The sequence below is a fragment of the Natator depressus genome, chromosome 8, assembly GCF_965152275.1.
Source record: "Natator depressus isolate rNatDep1 chromosome 8, rNatDep2.hap1, whole genome shotgun sequence".
Taxonomy (NCBI): Eukaryota; Metazoa; Chordata; order Testudines; family Cheloniidae; genus Natator; species Natator depressus.
The window spans coordinates 106,490,760-106,508,665 of record NC_134241.1 but is presented as its reverse complement, the minus strand read 5'-3'; the positions used below and the strand labels follow the sequence as shown (position 1 = coordinate 106,508,665).

The 17,906-nt window shown below is 61.7% G+C and overlaps 1 protein-coding gene across 1 annotated transcript in view; it reads left to right on the top strand.

Annotated features, from left to right (window-relative positions):
* Nucleotides 1-17,906, top strand: part of SZT2 (SZT2 subunit of KICSTOR complex) — a 70,605-nt gene that overhangs the window by 51,467 nt on the left and 1,232 nt on the right. The window contains exons 52-72 of the mRNA XM_074961936.1: nt 186-361; nt 577-743; nt 1,089-1,186; nt 1,841-1,973; nt 2,157-2,284; nt 5,375-5,496; nt 6,064-6,246; nt 8,536-8,806; nt 9,058-9,137; nt 9,416-9,541; nt 9,853-10,055; nt 10,180-10,270; nt 11,607-11,687; nt 12,195-12,269; nt 13,306-13,371; nt 14,710-14,923; nt 15,394-15,577; nt 15,847-15,969; nt 16,307-16,805; nt 17,231-17,347; nt 17,751-17,819. Coding sequence (XP_074818037.1) covers nt 186-361; nt 577-743; nt 1,089-1,186; nt 1,841-1,973; nt 2,157-2,284; nt 5,375-5,496; nt 6,064-6,246; nt 8,536-8,806; nt 9,058-9,137; nt 9,416-9,541; nt 9,853-10,055; nt 10,180-10,270; nt 11,607-11,687; nt 12,195-12,269; nt 13,306-13,371; nt 14,710-14,923; nt 15,394-15,577; nt 15,847-15,969; nt 16,307-16,805; nt 17,231-17,347; nt 17,751-17,819 — 3,206 coding nt within the window. The remainder of the gene's footprint in view (nt 1-185; nt 362-576; nt 744-1,088; nt 1,187-1,840; nt 1,974-2,156; nt 2,285-5,374; nt 5,497-6,063; nt 6,247-8,535; nt 8,807-9,057; nt 9,138-9,415; nt 9,542-9,852; nt 10,056-10,179; nt 10,271-11,606; nt 11,688-12,194; nt 12,270-13,305; nt 13,372-14,709; nt 14,924-15,393; nt 15,578-15,846; nt 15,970-16,306; nt 16,806-17,230; nt 17,348-17,750; nt 17,820-17,906) is intronic.

Here is a 17,906-nt window from a genome sequence, read left to right as displayed (position 1 = left end):
AGGGTCTCTTCTGGGTCTTCTCACCACGGGCAGCTGTGGGGCCAGGACCCCCAGCCAGCTGTGTCTTGGAGCCAGGGAGACCTGGTTCCGTGGGGAGGCTGCTCTGGCTGAGCGCTCCCCGCCGTGCTGCTCTGGTGCTGGGTTCACGGACTCTGCCCAGGTTCTGATGTGTACTCTGTCTGCAGGAGGCCTCAGGAGGACCATGTCGGAGACCAAGGGGCTGGCTCTTCCTGCGGGCAGTGCTGGTGCCAGTAGAGTGCCCCCGCCCCCTCTGCACTTCGCCTCAGCCCCCAGCTCTGGCTCTGGCGAGCCAGTCACGCCCACGAACAAGATGGGACGCCGGAGCTTCTGGGACATGCTGGTACACTCAGAGGGACGTGGGCAGGGTGCTCAGACTGAGCCCGGCCCCCGGGGCTGGGGTCACAGTGGGGCCTGGGAGGGGAGGAGCCGGCTGTGCTGGGATGGCAGTGGTGGGGACAGGCCTACAGCTGGGAGCCAGCTGGGGTGGGCGGGCAAGGGGAGGTCAGAGCTTTGCTTCTCTCCACTCTTCACCCCCTCTCGTGCCCCGCCCCCCAGAGTAAGGCCGACTCCTCGGAGCTGGGCAGCCCCAAAACCACTGATGACATCGTGCTGGAGCGGCCAGAGGAGAGTCGCACCCGCCGCCGCCACAAGACAGAGAGCGTCAAGCAGCACCTGAGCCAGGAGCGTGCTTCCGCCACGGCCGAGCTGGAGCAGGCCCAGAGGCAAGTGCCCCCCGCGCGGCCAGCCAGCTGTACCCACAGCAGCCCGGGAAGGCGCACGGTGTGGTGCTGCGATGGCCACAGCAGGCCTCACGCTGTGTCTGGCTGCCCTTGCTGCTGTGTGCGTGGCAGGACTCTGAGCAAGAGGGGCTTTGGCCCGCTGGGCCCGAGGCTTGTGGCGACCCACACAGGGCATTGCGTGTGGACAGGGAGGGATGGAGAGTGGCCAGACATCACATGTGCCCAGTGGGGAAGCCACCATCCACTCATCCCTCTAGCTTCTGCTTTGCACTGCCCCTCATGTCTGTCTCTGGCCTTGGCTGCATAACCAGTGCCCTGCCCCCACAGGCGCCAAGTCTGCCAGCTGGAGGAAGGGGAGGTGGGCACCATGCACCCGCTCTTCAGCCAGACCTGCCGGCAGTGGATGGCGTTCATGAGTCGGCTGGGTATGTACTACGGGCCCATCTCCCCTGCCTTGCAGGATGGGGCTGGAATGGGGATCTTCTTCCCAGAGCTTTGTCTGTGGGTCCCCGTGTAACCATTCCTTCCTCTGGCCCATGCTGACCCCACTCTGTGCCTCTAGCCCAGCTTGTAAGTGCTGTTTGTTTCCTTAAAGGCACCATGTGCCCGGGGTGTGGCTTCAGCAGTAACCCGGCCTCTGACAGATGGGCCTGCACTGGCCAGCCAGTGTCCAGTGTTGCACATGCCCACACAGAGGCCAAGGCTTGCGGTCTGGCACATGGAAGCCTGGGAGACCTGGTCATACTCCCCAACCCATCAGGAGGGCTCGATGTGGGAGAGCCTGCTAGGCGTGTGCAGCCAGTGGGCTCCTGCCAGAGGAGACAGGCCAGAGCCCAGCCCCACGCAGTGCGCTTTGAGTCGGACACTGTCCAGCTCTGCAGAGGAGAACTGTGCCTTCGGAATACCAGGCTGAGATCCTTGCAGCTCCTCCCAGTCCATGCTCTGCCAAGCACGTCCCCACTAGGGTACTCACGAGCACTCTGAGAACCCGGCAGGAGGCCAGCTCCCTCTGCTCCCAGCAGGCCGCTTTTGTGACTGGGTATGTTTGTGGCTCATGCCGCTTCTCCTGTGCGGGGCAGGGTGTCCTTCGGTGCAGCAGTGCTCGGTGGAGATCGTCTCCCGCTTCCTGCTCTCCTCCATCCTGGAGGAGGTGGTGAGCCTGGTCACGGCCCTGGCGAGCGACACCGCTGTCAAGGTGTTCCAGCAGCACTGGTGAGTGTCATGCTGGGGGGATCGGCTGTGGGGTTGGGAGAAGGGCCCAAGGAGTCGGCTGCCCTGAGCTCAGCTGGGAGGTGGGCGGGGGGGGGTTGCTGACAGGCTCCCTGTTGCAGCTGGCAGGGATTGGGTGGGGTGGCTCCTGGCGGCCAATGCTCTGTGTGGTGATCTCCTCTGCAGCTGCCCTCGGGGCGCCACCTTCCTTCCATATAACCCCAGTCAGCGCTCCAGTCCCCGGCCTGCGGCCATCAGACATTTCATCCTGCTGGGACGCAACTTCCACCAATGGCGCTACAACACGGAGCAGGGTGAGTGGGGGCCCGGGTGCAGGCACTCTGTGGGTCTGGGGGAGCAGCCCGGGGGCCCCAAGCAAGCAGTGTTGGGAGAGGGCAGGCACCCAGGTGGAAACTTCCCATGCCCAGCTCTGTACCCACAAGGCATTTGTTCTCAGACTCTCTCGTGGCCCCTGTCTGGCTTGTCTCACCCCAGGGGGTTCCCCCAGCTGGGACTCAGGCTTGGGCCTGTAGGCCAAGTTGCCAGGCTTGTTCTACCCCAAGTTCCCCCTCTCCCAGTCCGCCTGTGTCATAGTGAACACCCCACATGGCACATCCTCCAGGAGGAGCCATTGCTCTGAGAGACGCTCCAGCAATGTGCCATGCACCCCTCAGGCCGGCACCGGGTGGCTGCTCCAGCCCAGAGCAATGTACGGTGGCTGAGCAGAGGGTAACTCTCCTGGGCCAGGGCCCCCCGGGAGTTTTAACCTATCTCTGCTTTGCCGGAATCTCGCAGCGCAGTGAGCGGGGGGCTTTTTTTCCTGCAGGTGGCGCGCCGTATGGACAAGGGAAGGCCAGGCCCTACAGGGGCTGCAGGGAGGGACAAGCTGGCGCCCCTGGGGAACACACTGTGCTGTCCCCAGACGTGCTGCTCCTTCATCAGAGTGGTTAGATGGCTTGGACAATGCCCACCCTGGCTGGCTTCCTGCAGGGGTTCTGCCCTTAGTCCCCCGCCCCCTTGGGCAACACTTATTGCCCATGTGGGGCAAAGGGAGGGGAGTGAGGTCTCAGCGAAACAGGCTCAGAGCTGGTGCTCGGGAGAATGTGGAGAGCAACAAGAGGAACTCCTCCAGCATCAGCTCTATCAAAACTTCATCCTCTGCTGAGGAGAATCACGGGGGGCTGCTGCTCGGTGAATGGGTGGGTGTATGTGTACCCGGGGTCCGGTCCTTCCCATTAAAATTCAGACCTGGTCTCTGGGTGGCTGCAGAGCTCTGGGGCTCTGACCGTACCAGCACCCGGGGTGAGGCTGCCAACACTGGTGTTCAGCGCATGCACTCTGCAGGAAAGCTCTTCGGGAAGGGTTTGATCCTCCCATCCTGTGCTCAAGACCCTGATGGAGCCAGGGCAGACGATGTTCCTGACTAGAAACCACCTCTGCTTCCCAAGAAGGGCCATGCCGAGTGTCCGTACGGTGGCCTGAGCAGGTTTTGCCATCAGCTCCCCTCTAGTCCTTTGGGTGGGCTCCAAGCACAGGCTGGGCACTTTTTGCAACTGGGCACCTTCACACTTGCAGGGCACTCTTCCAAGCCACGCCCACAAAATAAGCGCCACCCACCATGAGTGTCCACCAGCGTGATGCTGCTCATGGCAGATGTCCCACACAGGAATGCGCAGCGCCCGAAGCTGCCCTGCGTTCCCCATGGTGGGGTGTGTATGTGCCCCTGGGCCTGGCACCTTGGCTGGGGAAAAATAAAACGTCTTCCCAGCGCCATCCACTCGTGGCTCCAGAACGTGGCCATCTGCAGTAAATTGCACAAGTCTGTGACCCTCCCGGCCTCTCGCGTAGGGGGATGAAATAATGAGCAAAGCTGATGTCTCAGCAATCATCCAGGCAGAGGCGCTGAGCCCACCGGGGTGCACGGGGCAGTCCCTTCACCCCTTTCCGCAGCAGCTGCGCAGGCGTCCCCGCGTTGAGGTTTTCCTACGAGCTGAGAGTGGCCTGTGAGAGCAGCTTGGGAGATGTGGCACTGCATGGTACCAGCCTGACCTGAGCCCTGCTCCTGTCTTGCCTGAGCTCTCCGCCTTAGCCCTGCCTGGAGTCGGGGATGTGCCCCTGGGCCCATCTTTGGCTGGGGGTGCTCCCGTTCGCCCGCGCTGTCATGGTCCCTTCCCGCCCGTGTCCTGACTAGACCCCAGAGCAGGTAGTGCTGGTCGGGCTGGGGCCTGCCCAGGCTCGGGGAGCTGACGTTGTCTTCACCTGCAGTGAGACGCAGCAGGAGCAGGTGTCAGTAGGTTAAAATGTAAGTCTCTCACTGGAGTGATGAGCCAGCGCTTGGGCCACTGCTACCCAAATCCTTGTGCCACCCAGTGGAAGGGCAGCTGCACGGCCTCTGTGCTGGAGTGGAAGCGAGCGGCTGTGCAAGTGCTCATGCCACGGCAGGGAATACTGCACGTGCTGCTGATTAGGGCTAATCTGACCAAGTTCAGCCACGGGGCTGTCCCTATCCCAGGGGCTGCAGACACAGGAGACCTGCAGCCAGCAGAGGGGCTGGGCTCTGTGCTGCTGTGGTTTGCAAGTGTGTCCGTGTGGCTCTAACACTAGTGCCCTGAGCACTTGTCCTCCCCGGGAGAGGCAGGGATCTGGGGGTGACTGTTGCCTAGGAAGTGGGGAAGCCAGGAATAGCTGCTTCCCTGTGCTTTACAGACTGAGGCAGGGTCTCTGGTGCAGCATGGCCTGGGGTCACCACAGCATGGCGGGTAGGGCCAGCTCCCTTTCCCTGTGATGTAAGCACAGGGAGGGGGCGTGGCCTGAGAGAAGGGTATGGTTAGGATGCCCTTAGCTCAGGACTGGATGGGAGGAGGGGGCCTTGGCTCCACCCCAGACCTGGCATGGCAGCATCACAGGGGCCCTTCGTTCAGACAGGGCTGGGGAGCACAAGGGGAGTGCTCCCTACAGCTTGGTGGCCCTCAATGTTTGGTCCTTCCCTACATACCCACTGAAATGCACCCACCTCTGGGGGCGGGAATTGGTATCAGACATGGACATAGAACACTGCAGCCCAGCATGGGTCTGGGGCAACTTTGCCAAGTCGCTCTGGGATCTTCAGTGCTGAGGGTGGGGCGTGGGCTCTTGCCGCTGCATGGCCAGCCTGCCCGGAGCAAATATTGGCATGCGTGGTTGGGGATTAGTCTGGAACTTGCGGTGCAGCCCTCCTGGCCAGCTGGGTCTTGGCAGGCTCCAGCACTGATACACTCCAGCTGGTTCCCAGCTAGTTGCTGTCCTGGGCCTCCTTCCCCAGGACAGGGGGTCTGTGGCGCCCAGGTTCCTGCCAACGCCTCCCTGCAAGGTACGGGCAGTGAGCAGCAGGAAGGCACATTGTGGTTCTCTCTGGTCTCTTTCAGCCCACAAGGGGCTCCAGCACTTCGAGGCCATGGAGCTGAGCTTGGCGGAGAAGGGCTCCAACTCCAGCCCCTTGCTGGCCCCGCGACAGAGATTCCTTCTCCTGGAGATCCTTGACAAGAAGGTGGGTACAAATCCAGCCTGGCCCGGAGCCCATCCAAGCGGGGGCCGTGGGTGAGGACAGCCTGGCCTGGCTCCTCACGGGGCCCTGCATAACAGTGAGGTGGGGTGGAGCAGGCAGCTGTGCCAGGGCAGTGCTGTGCAGCTGCCTCTCTGTCTGCTCTTGCACGGCAAACCCAGTGGTCTCCCTGTGGCCTGGCACTGCCATGCTCTCCGACCGGGCATGCTGATGATAGCTGTTGGTCCCAAAGGCTTGGTGGCTCCCAAGGGCCCATGGCCAGCCTGTGCTCCCAGGTGCTTTGCCGTCAGCAGCTCTGGGCCCTCGTGCTGCAGAGCAGGTGTGAACACCAGGACACGTCACCGTGGTGATGGGCTGGGCGCTGAGTTGGTGCTGTGGCCTCCCAGCTGTGCCCCCCACCCCACGTCCTGTAGTGGAAGCCAGCTGGTGGTGCAGCAGGGACCCACCAAGCAGCAGCAGCCCACGGGCTCTTGGGTGACAGCGGCCTGGCCAGGGCTCAGCTGGTGCGGGCCCTCCTCCAGCAGAGCTCTCACCATCTCCCTTCCCGCCTAGCTGATGCTCTACACCTACAACTGGTCCCCGGACCTGGGCAGCTCCTTGAACAGCTCGCTCACCCGTCTGCTGCAGTGGCAGAACGCCCGCTCCCACATCGTGCATTGCCTCCTCAGCCAGAAACTGGGGCTTTTCCACCACTACTGCTACCTGGACACGCCCTGGCATGAGGACAGCAAGCAGGTAATGGCACTGCCAGCCCCAGAAGGCTTTCCTGCTGTAGCTCCCACCTGGCCGCTCACAGGACACCACGAGTGTCTGCACAGCCACAGCTGTGCTTCGGCAATTCTAACCCAGAGCCTGTCCGCAAACGCCAGGACACACTGGCTCCCAACAGCCTTGGCTACTGCTTGCCAGGTGACCCCAACCCACTCCCAGTCTCAAATTCCCCCTCAGAAATGTGTGTGCTATTCTGTCCAGCCCTCTTCTGGGCAGTCCAGATACCGTTCAGTCCCTTGTTCCTGTAAGGGAACAACGTACAGCAACTTGCCACCTAAATGGAGCTACCCTCACAGCATGGGAATAATTTTGATTAAAGAATAAAACCAGTTTGTTTAACAGCAGAAGCTAGGATTTGAAGTCAGTACCAGTTACAAGAGAAATAAAGATAAAACACGTTCTAAACTTAAACTAGCCTTAGTTCAAGGTGAAATTCTTACCACAGGTTTTCAGTAGCAATGCTGACCAAGTTTCAGGTCAGGCTCTGCTCCTAAGGTCTGCGGCTCTTTCTGCTCTCTTGTGAAAAGAGAGAGAGAACTTGGGGTGGTTTTGCCCCTCACCTTTATAGGTCAGTCCCCCGTTGAAGTGCATTTTCCGGAGCGTGACCCCTAGATGAAGATCTTTCTGGCTCAGAGAAAGGAGACAGAGTCTGGTGGGAAAGAGGTTTCATGCTGTTGTTTGCTAAGATGCAGAATCTGTTTGGCTAGGAACGGGATCAGGAACAAAGAATGACTGCTTGAGAGGTGATGGCTAAGGCTACGTTTTAGTCACTGGTATTTTTAGTAAAAGTCATGGTCAGGTTACTGGCAGTAAAGAAAAATTCACAGCCTGTGACCTTTCCATGACTTGTACTAATATACCCATGACTAAATCTTGGGAGCTCGGGGCGGGGATCCCTGCTGCTGCTGTGGGACGTTGGCGGGGCTGGCAGCCTTCATGGCTGGCTCCGCGCGGCTCTCTGGAAGCGGCGACATGCTCCTTGGCTCCTATGCGGAGGCGCCGCCAGGGGTCTCTGCGCACTGGCTTTGCGGCTCCCATTAGCCGGAAACTGCGGCCAGTGGCAGCTGCAGGAGCAGCACCTGCAAACGCAGGCAGCGCATGGAGCCACCTGGCCTCGCCTCAGCTCCGAGTGGCTGCGGGAGGGCCCCATCACCGCTTCCAGGGAGCCCCCCGAGGTAAGTGCCAGCCAGAGCCCTCACCCCTCCCACGCCCCAACCTCCTGCCCCAGCCCTGAGCCCCCTCCCGCACCCAAACTCCTGCTGGGGTGGGGTGCGGTGGCCCGAGACTGCCCCAGCAGCGGCCGGTACGGCTGACCCAGGGGCTGCCAGAGCTGCTCCCGGATCAGCTGTACTGACCGCTGCACGGGTCCCGGGGGTCCCGGGAAGTCATGGATTCTGTGATTTCCATGACAAACTCGCAGCTTTAGTGATGGCCCATCAGCTTTGTTGACACCTGGCTAGAGGTGTAAACTTGTCCGTTGTGTTTGAGAAACCAGTTTACCCGTTCTTCAGACTTGTCTGGTAAATGCATGTCAGTCATGATTCCAACTCATGTTCATACCTTTACGTGTAAAGTTGCTACATGCATTTCACCATGATACTACTGACCAGAAAGTTGTTAGTTTTCAAGTGACCCCTCACCAGGCATGCTCTGTACATGGATGACTACACGAGCGTGGAGGGTGTGAATCCAGGGTGCATTCCATCACACTTTTTTTTTTTTCTTTTTAAGACCCCTCTGAAGGGAGCGATGGGTGGAATAGTTCATTTCCTCATTGTTTTGTTCAACAATTAGACCTAACATCCAACATACCAATTTTGGTCCATTGATTTCTGATCCCACCCTGTTCTTGTTCACTAACCGTGATCTTAACGCAGTCCTCGAGTTCTATCAGGAGGCCCTTTTGTTGGGACTAATTCAGCGCGTCTCCCTTTTGCACCTTTTCCCTCCAGCTGGTTCTTATGAGCTTTCTCTCACTTCATATGGCTGAGCTTGCGGTTCGGGTACAATTATCACAGCAACAGGGGCCAAGGGCATGAACTGGGAGGGGTAGGCCATGCCAGGCTGGGGAATCTGCTGCCTATGGCAGGGGCCACATTAGAAGTAGGACTGCGCAGAGCCCTGGGGCTACGCTGTGGGGACCTGTCCCTGTTGGGCAAGGTCTAGGGGTTTCAGGGGCTTTCCTAGCTCTCTGATTCCCATTCCCAGGCTCATGGTGAGGGGGGGTCTCAGGGCTGTCTCTTGCTTATGTAGGAACCAAACCCCTTCCTGAACTCCACCCTGGAGGTGGATGCCCTGATCCGGAGCTCGAGCCCTCCCCCCAGCAAGGAGCAAGGGCGGCTCAGCAGCTCCACGCGCAGTCTGCCGTCCCTGCACTTCCCCCCCGACATGATGCCCTTTGACGAGGCTCTGCGAGATGTCACCACCCTGAAGGGCGTCCCCCTCGGCCCAGAGTTGGGGCCACGTGACCCGGTGTCCTGGCATGGTGCCCAGTTCCTGGAAATCAAGAGCCTGGAGAGGAAAGGTAAAGGGGGAAACCCCCAACTTGTCCAGCCCCGGGCACTGGTTTCTGGGGATGGGGGTGCTCACAGCCACAGCATTTCAGCCTCCCCTGCTTTCCAGCCCTGGCCTCTCCCAGCAGGAGTGTGGGAAGCCTGGCCCGCAGCTCAAGGGGGGTTGGAGGCTTTACTCTATGTGGGGGGATGGTGGGAGCCTGTAGGGTGGGAGGGGCCTGGCTCTGGCTCCGGATCCCATGGCTGCTCCTTTCCCTGTCAGAGCTGGAGAAGCAGATGAAGATTGAGAATCTCTTTGTGACGTGGCAGCAGAGATCAGCGCAGTCCAACATGCCCATCGGAGTAAGTGCTGCCCATCAGCATGTCCATCTCGCCCCGCTCGGATATGGTCACTGCCCCCAGGGGCAGGTGGAGCCTCGGCTGGGGGCATAGGGACATGGGGGGGGGGGAGGTGTTGCCCCAGGGGTGGGGAGTCCTGCAATGGGACTAGTGCGGGGGAGGGTTGAAGAGCCAGTGGTCCCCCTGGGCAGGTGAGCAGGCTGGTTGGCCCTGCATGGGCCTGGGGGAGAAGCAGGCTCCTATGGGCCACCCCCTGCAGCTGTGCCCCTTGTACTGTGCAGCTGGCAGACCTGGAGACCCTGAAGCAGTCCTCTCGCCTGGTTCACTATTGTGCCACACCACTGCTCTTCGACTCAGCTTTCCGGCAGCAGATCCAGGCCGACCAACAGGCGAAGCTGGAGGGGAAGGTGAGCAACTCACCAAGTGGGGGTTGTGCTGTGATGGGGCCCATCCTGCCTGAGCTGCAGCCTTGTCCCAGGGAGGGAGCCAGCTTCCCCAGAGCTGGAGGAGGGGCTCTGCCCCAGCTGTGCAGGGTCAGGCCACTGGGCCAGAAGGCCCACTGAGCCGTCCAGCCGGACAATTCCTGTGTTCCAGCACTCGGGGGCAGCAGCTGAGTGGCTATCGTCAGCCAGCCGGTCCCTCTCTTCTCAGGCGGGGCAGCGCCTGCTGGCCGTTCTCTACCGCAGGTGCTAGCTGCCCCGGCTCCCTTGTCTTTCAGAAACGCCATCGCTCGAGTGACTCGACAGCGTCGGGGCGGGACCGGAGCCACAGTTGCGACTCGGCAGAGGTGCTGCCCTGCAAGCTGAAGGAGGAGCCCTGGCTGCAGGAAATGTGCAACGCCTTCCTGCAGCAGTACATCCAGTACCTGCAGAGCATGGGTTTCATCCTGGTGCAGGTGCGGCCTTCCTCGCCTGCCCGCAGGTCAGTGTGACTCAGAGACTGCCTCCCCCCCGTGCAGAGTGATGCCCGGGCAGGCAGGGCATACTTGTAGGGTGACTCTGGCTGGACTCCCTGGTCAGATGACTTTGTTCTGTCTGCTTTGCAGTAGCACTAGTCGGATCCGAGCTCTGGCATTCCTGGGCACTGAGGGGAGAGGCTCCTTCTCCTACAAGCCCAAAGCAGACGGGAGTCCGAAGGTGAGAGCCGAGTGTTAAGGCGGGCATGGGTCACTGCTCCACTCACATGCCTGCTCTTGGCTATTTACCAGGCTGCTGGGAGCAGAGCCAATCATGGGATCCTGGAGGTTCTACGCATCCCTCTCCTGGGGCCCCTGGGCATGCTCTTGGCACGTCCATCCAGTATCTAGCACCTCTTCTGACAGCTGCAACCCAACAGACCCTGCCCAGCCCCTGGACCCAGTGCTGACCCTTCAGGTTCCTTCCACAGCTTATTCAGCCCCTCTCCCAGAGCTCCAGCCAGGGGTGTTCTGGGCCCAGGTGCCTCTCACTGGGTACGTGAATTGTGTAACACACAATGCAGTGTGATGCTCTGCTTGTCGCACGAGGAAAACCTGCCTGTAGGTGACTGAAGGAGCCCAGTCTGTGGTAGTGAGAGGGTTGGTCGTGGTTGCAGTTCCATCTGGGGAGGAGAGCTCCACAGCAGAGGGCCCTTCTGGTGGCTGGGAGCTGAAGCAAGACCACCCAGACTAGAAATAAGGTGCAAATGAAGCTGTGAGGTTGGTTAACCATCAGAACAACTCACCCAGGGATGTGGGTGGAGTCTCCAGCACAGTCTCTTCGCCCAGACCGGGAGTGTCTTTCTACAAGATCTGCTCTAGCTCAGGGTGTGTCTACACTTAAAATGCTACAGTGGCACAGCTGTGCAGTTGTAGCATGTCAGTGTAGGTGCTACCTATGCCAGTGGGAGGAAATCTGCGGGCAGTCCACTTCCCCGAGAGGCGGCAGCTAGGTTGAGAGAAGAATTCCTCCATCAACCTAGCATTGTTTACATGGCAGGGTTAGGTCGGCCTAACTATGTTGTTCAGAGGGATGGATTTTTCACACACCGAGTGACCCAGTTAAGCAGAGTAAATTTTCTAGTGTCGCCCAGGCCTCAGTGAGAGGTTTTGGGCAGGAATTGGTGGGGAGGGTCTCTGTGCCGGGCTGGGGGAGAGAGCAGCCCCTCTGGTGTCCAGTCAGGCTTAGTCTCCAAGTGCCAGTGAATCCACCATGTCCCTAGGTTTGTTGTAATGCAGGTTAACGGACCCTTGATCAGAAACCACCTCCCAAGGTGGGCGTCTCCAGACAAGTCTCCTCTTCCCCTTCTCTCAGATAAACAGACCAAGCCCTGGGTGGCCCTGGGTCCCACTCCGAACTCCAACAGTGTGGGGAACAAGCTGGCTCCAGAGGGAGGGACGCCCACGCCAGCTGCCTCTCCTAGCTTCTGCTGCCTGGCTCTTGGCATGGATGGTGGCTGCTGCTGGGCACCAGTGCCCACCTGCCTTCTGATCAGCTCTCTTCCTCTTCTCTCCAGAGCACAAGCCCCCCAGTCACCACCTACCACCTGCAGAGAGCCCTCCCGGGCGGCATCGTGCTCATGGAGCTGGGCTTCCAGGTGAGCGGGCAGAGGTCTGTCGTCCCTAGCCGGGTTCTCTGTGTCCAGCTCACTTAGGGCCCTCATGGAGCTTCTGCCAGCCATGCTCACGCTGTGCTGGGCACTGTCCCTGCCCTGAAGAACTAGCTGCTGAAGGAGACGAGCCCCACATGGCAGGTGGGAGTGGAGACGCTGTCTAGACAGAGCTGTCCCTCGTCTGGCCCTGCCCAGCGCACTTCCTCACAGATCAGCCCAGGAAGGGCCTGGAATGCCCAAGAGGCAGCGAGAGGGTAGAGCCCGGGCCATGAGGGTGCTCAGCCACACCTTAGGGAAAGTGTTTTCGTGGCTCGTTGGGACTAGAGTGGTGAGGCCAGAGATGGGGGAGGGCCCAGGCCGGGAGATCTGATGCCTGGCCCAGGGGAGCTGAGGAACGATTGGGGTGTGGTCTGGCTATGTGCACAGGATCTTGCTGGCCCTGTGGGAGGCTGTTGGCAGCAGGGCCATGTGCTTAGTGCGCTCTCTCCCCAGGGCTGTTACTTCTGCGTGAAGCAGTATGCGCTGGAGTGCTCGCGGATCCCCATGGGCCAGTCCGTCAACTCGCAGGTAACAGCTGGCCTGCGGGTGCTTGTTCTGTCCTGGATGCTCTGGGCCTGGGCAGGCAGGGCTGGAATCTCCAGCTTGCTACCTGCCGGGACAGGAGGGCAGAACTGCAAGGGCTCCGGGTAACACATCCTCCTTTCCCTAGGCCCCTGGCCTGGGGCGGCTGCTCTGGGGCTGACTTCCTACAGTAAAAGCAATAACTCTTCTGCTTCACTTGAACAAGGGGGAAGCAGGGCCAAGAGCGCACATGGACCACCCTGGGCTGGGAGAGGCCCCTCCAGCACCATGCATTGCTATGCCCACTGCAGTGCCTTGGGTCTGCCCTGCTCCCCGTGGAGCCCCAGTGGAGCAGTGGTAGAGTGTGGAGCGTGCCAGCTTTCCTGGTCTCTCGTAAGGAGTGGGCTGCTGTCAGAGGGGCCAGCCATCCATTGCCTGCTGCCCTAGCAGTCTGGGCTGGGTGCAGGAGGCCTCTGGGAATGGGGCACACATCCTCCTTCCCCAGGGAGTGAGCGCCCTAGAAGTTCCAGCAGGGCGAGGGGCAGGGCACCCGGTCCTACCAGGAGCTGATCACCCTGGCTGGCTGGTGGGGCTGTTCCCCTGGGCTGAAGTCTGCCAGGCCCTTGAAGCAGCTGCTGAGGGCGCATGGAGCCTGCTTTCAGGGGAGCCTTCATGTGGTGAGCTGAGCTCCTGTCACCATAGATCCCTCTAGGCGCCGGCAGGTCACCCAGGGTTCTGCAGTGGGTGTCAGGTGTCCCACCTCTGCTGGGGCATCTGATGAGGAGATACTGCCCAGTTCTTCACTGGTGCTTGGCCTCCCTCTGCAGCGCTGGGCAGGGCTGGTTAGCATGGGGCTCATTGCAGAGGCAGGGCCTTTCCTCCCCCGGGGGCTGGGACTGCAGTGCCAGCCCCTCTTCCACAGGGCTGGAGTGCTGTCTCCTCCCTGCGGCCTGTGGAGGGCGGGCAGGGCACAGGGGCAGGCCTGGGCAGTGCAAGGCAGTGTCCCCTTTCCCACTGGCTGCGCGTCTCCTCTCTCCATCAGGGTGCTCTCACGGCCAGAGCTCGTAGCAAGAGCTGCATGGGACCCAGCTCCATCTCTGAGTCTGCGGTACGTCCTCTCCTTCCACTCCTGCCGTGGCACTGCAGCATCTCCCTGTGCAGGGCTGGGCCTCGCCCTGCCAGGCATGCTGGGTGCTCTGTACCCACAGCCCCTTCCTGCCCTGGGTGCTGGCTGATGCTGGGCCTCTTGCTAGGTGGTTCCCGTGGGGGAGACATCCCAGCAGGCAGCTGGGCCCTCAGGAGAGGGCTTGAAAACAGCCTCGCTCGTCTTGCTTCTCTCTCCCAGGCTGGGGCAAAGGCGCCTCTTGCTGGGCTCACTTCTTAGATCCGCTTGGTGTCCTCTCTGATGCTGGCATGGGGTGAGGGTGCTGTGTTTGGGTGCAGTGAGTAGTGCTGCCCAGTCCCCTTGGCTGCTTGTTCACCCCCATTTCTCGAACGCTCAGGGCCAGCTCTGTCCCCTTGGTGCAACCCAGAGGGCATCCCTGTGAGGAATGAAGGTGCTGGAGCCAGCCCAGTAATGCCAGTACCTCGTGGGTGGTGTGACCGGAGCATACTGTGCTCTGGTGATCCTGGGCCGGGGCAGGTACTGCGGCACACATGAGAGTGCCCCTGAGGCTGCTCTAGCTCTAGCTCTAGCCCAGTTGGCCTGTGGCTGCCCCAGGATCTGGATGGGGAAAGCCACCTCTGCCTCCCCTCCTCAGGCCTTCTGGGGACTGGCCTTGTGTGTCAGCTGTGCTCTGTTGGGGGGGTGTCTGTGGTCAGAGCTGGCCCAGGTGAGCCATCCGCAGCGGGATCCCAGCAGCTGTGCTGCGTCCTGCTGGGGCTGCCAGTGGCTGAGCTCAGCAGGGCGTGTCGCATCCGGGGCGTGTGGGGAAGGGCGGAGGGGGTGGCTGGGCAGGAAGCGTGGAGACTGAAGCAGGCCTTAGCTCTCTGCTCTGGGGGCAGCTCAATCTCTGCCCTCAGCCTGCTGCAGTCCTTGCCGAGTGCTGTGCTGCCTGCCCGTGGCCTGACTGCATAATGCCAGCCGGTGGGATCCTGGCTGGCTGGAAGTCAGTGCAGCATGGCGAAGAACTAGGCTAAAGGTGGGAGAGCAGAGCTGCTGCAGGCTGTCGGGTTGGGGCCCTGTCACTCAAAGCCAGCTGTGGGTCCGTCTGGTTCCTAGCAGCCAGGTGTCCGCAGCACCTCTGCACCAGGGCTTGGAATTGAAGCGACAGCTGCCTCGGGCTGGGCACAGCCTGGGCAGAGAGGGGTGAATGGGCAGCTCCCCGCACTGCCAGGCCCTGTGCCTTTGCCAGGAGGCTGCTGGTGTCTCTCACTCTGCTACCAGCAGGGCGCCAGGCATCTGGGGCTCCCCTGCCCTGTGTCCTGACCCTGTGCCCCTCCCCAGCTCTCCATGCTCTTCACGGAGGAGTGTGACAAGGTGCGGGACCTCATGCACGTGCACTCGTTCAGCTATGATTTCCACCTGCGCATCGTGCACCAGTACCTGTTGGGCTCCCACATGACCCTGCGCCAGGGCTACCACCTCACCAGCTTCCTGGAGGACTTCATTGCCCACCACCCCGACATCCCCAAATTCGGCCGCAATCATGTCTTCCAAGGTGAGCTGGGGAGGGGCGCTGCCCATGGCCCTGCGAGCCCTTATGCTCCTGGCTGAATCCACTTCCGCATCCAGGAGTGCTGGGCCCAGGCCCTTCCCTCAGGGCTGGGGCCACGCACCGGCTGGAGACACCTTTCCCAAATTCAGTGTCATCCAGCCCCGTCCGTTCCTTGGCCAACCTAGGTGGAGCTGCTCCATAGCTCCGCCTGTGGCATGCTGTGCCACCCCCCTGGCCTGCACGGTTCCAGGGCATGGTTGTCTGGGACTGAGCGACCCCAGCCAGGCTGCATTCAGCTGGGGCTGTGCAGAGGGCCCTGCCCAGGGACTTCGGGGCAGGCGTCGTTGCCTCGTGAGTGCGCTCTGGGGGCTGGGAAGCAGAATCTTGCTGTCCTAGTGTCTGGCTCTGGGGGCCCCGACCAGCCCCTAAAGACAAGGGGACACCCTGGCAAACAGTGACTCCTCCTCTGCTAGGCACGCTGGCCATGCCCACCAACATGATAACAGCCCACCAGCTCTACAACTACGTGGCAGACCATGCCAACACCTACCACATGAAGCCCCTGCGCATGGCCCGGCTGGCTGCGGGCAGCGACGGCAGGAAGGGGACCCCGGGCATGGAGCAGAACGAATATGCGCTGGTCTCCATCTGGAACAGGTGAGCACCCGGCACTGCCCCAATGGCTCCGGGAACCCCAAGTGCCCGCCCCGCTTAGGGCATTGCCTGGTCACAGCCAAGCAGGATGGGCTGGGAGACGCTGTCACGCCAACTGCTGGCCTTGGGCTCTGGATGGTGGGTGGGTGCTGCAGCTGGTTCTCCTCGCCCCTCCCCGGACACCTCCTGTGAGGCCCTGCTGCCCCCGGTGATTCCAGCTGTGGTGGGGGGTGGCACCGCCTGGGCCCCCAACGCTCTGCTTGTGCTTGTAGCTCAGGCTCCTACAAGGACTCGGAGGGGCTGCGGCACCATGACGACTTCGACGTGTCCCTGCTGGTGTGTCACAGCGCGGCGCCGTTCGAGGAGCAGAGCGAGGCGGAGAGGCACGTCCTCCGGTGAGAACCAGGGTCCTCAGTCAGGGCTGGGTGGGGAGGCCCAGGGGGACTTGACTGGGCTTGGGCGGGGAAGTGCCTGGGACTGGATGCGGGGTGCTGTGCAGGCCAGGGCTGCTTGCTTGGCTAGGTTCCTGGGGGCACAAACAGGGTGGCCCTGGGGGGTGTGGTGCCAGTGCAGTCCCAAGGTAGTGAGCGTTGGCTGGCGGGGGAGTGAGGGCCTGGGTTGAGTGGGCACTGGCTGGCACGTCCACATGGGGAAGGAGCGTTTCAGGAAGCCCTGGGGGCACATAGCCTGGCTGGCAGGGGTGCCCCCTCCTCACAGGCGTCTCCTCTGCAGGCTGCGTTTCTACGTCATCATGACGAGCCAACGGGAGCTGTTCCCCCGGCTGACAGCCGACATGCGGCGCTTCAAGAAGCAGCCGCGCTTGCAGCGGGAGAGCACGCTGGAGCCGGTGGTGGGCCGGGCAGCGTGGGAGGCGCCGGAGCCCGGTCAGGGCTGCCAGCAGCAGGCAGAGCGGGACCTGTGGCAGGAGGTAGAGGACAGCAGCGAATTCTACGCGGGTGGTGCCCAAGTCAAGCTGGGCCCTGGACTGTTCTACACCTCGCCGCTCTTCCCCCTGCTGGCCTCCGAGGTGGCCGTGGCCCAGAAACAGCTGAGCAGCATGGTGCAGCTGGCCAAATGCCACTGCCGCAGGGACACCCTCTGGAAGCGCCTCTTCCTGCTGGAGCCGCTGGCCTCGGACAAGCTCAAGCTGGGCAAGCTGTCGCTGGGGGAGCTGGAGGAGCTGCTGAACGCAGTGCATGGGAAATCCATCGCCGACATCGACCCCCAGCTGGTGAGGGGCAGGGGGCGCGCACGCGTGTACACGTCGTGTCTCCCCTTTCCTTCCCCGTCCCCCCCCGAGGACCCATCGTCCCAGGCTGGAGAGGGGCGGGAGATACACGTGTGTGTATACACACCCCCAGGACCCATCATCCCCATCTGTGGGGGCAGGCACAGTCCCAGCTGGTGAGGGTGGGAGTGGAGACACGCAGGGCGTGTGGGAATCATTGGGACCATTGTCCCCCACGCTGGTGAGGGGTAGGGCTGGGCACTGCTGGGGATGTAGCTGCGGGGCTTGGTCCAGTGGGCTGGCAGGGAACCGGGTTTGAGCGCACATCTCATGAGTTTTGGAGCTTCTGGGTTGTGGTGTTCTTCTGGCACGGTGGTCTCTCGCTGCTGTTCAGGGGACCTGGCCTCACCCTCTCTCCGTCCTTGCAGGGCTGCTTCCTCACCATGACTGTGCCCTGGTACCAGAGCCTCATCAAAGTGCTGCTGAGCCGCTTCCCCCAGAGCTGCTGCCACTTCCACAACGTCGAAACTGGCACCCAGTATCTGGTAAGGACTAGGGCTCCTGCCGCTGCCCCCGGACATGCTGCCCCCGCGCCTATGGCCAGACCCACCTCCTGCCCTGCAGCCAGAGACAGCTCCCCTGCCCCAGGACTCTCTTCTTTCCCAGACACGCCCCTGGGCTCCTGCCTGCGCCAGGGCTGGATGTGACGCCTCTGTGTTGGCTTTAGTGAGGCTGCCCGGAGGTGTGATGTCACGAGGGCACAGCAGTAGTAGCATTGCCCCGACTGCACTGTGCCCCACAGCATGCCCCACAGTTCGGGCGCTGTGCCCCTGTGGGATGCTGGGGAGCCCGCCCCCTATGGTTCTGGCACTGTGCCCCCGAGCACATCAGGGATCCCCCCCAGCCGTTGTCACTGCACGCCCTGACAGCCTGTCGTGCTCTCTGCAGGTCGTGCTCAATCAGAAGTTCACAGACTGTTTTGTTCTCGTGTTTCTGGATTCCCACTCAGGGAAGACGGTAAGAGCTGCTCCCTGCGGGGGCCTGGGCAGGTACCTGGCTCTGCAGGTGTGCCCGGCCGGGGGCAGCAGGAGGGAGTGGGCTTCC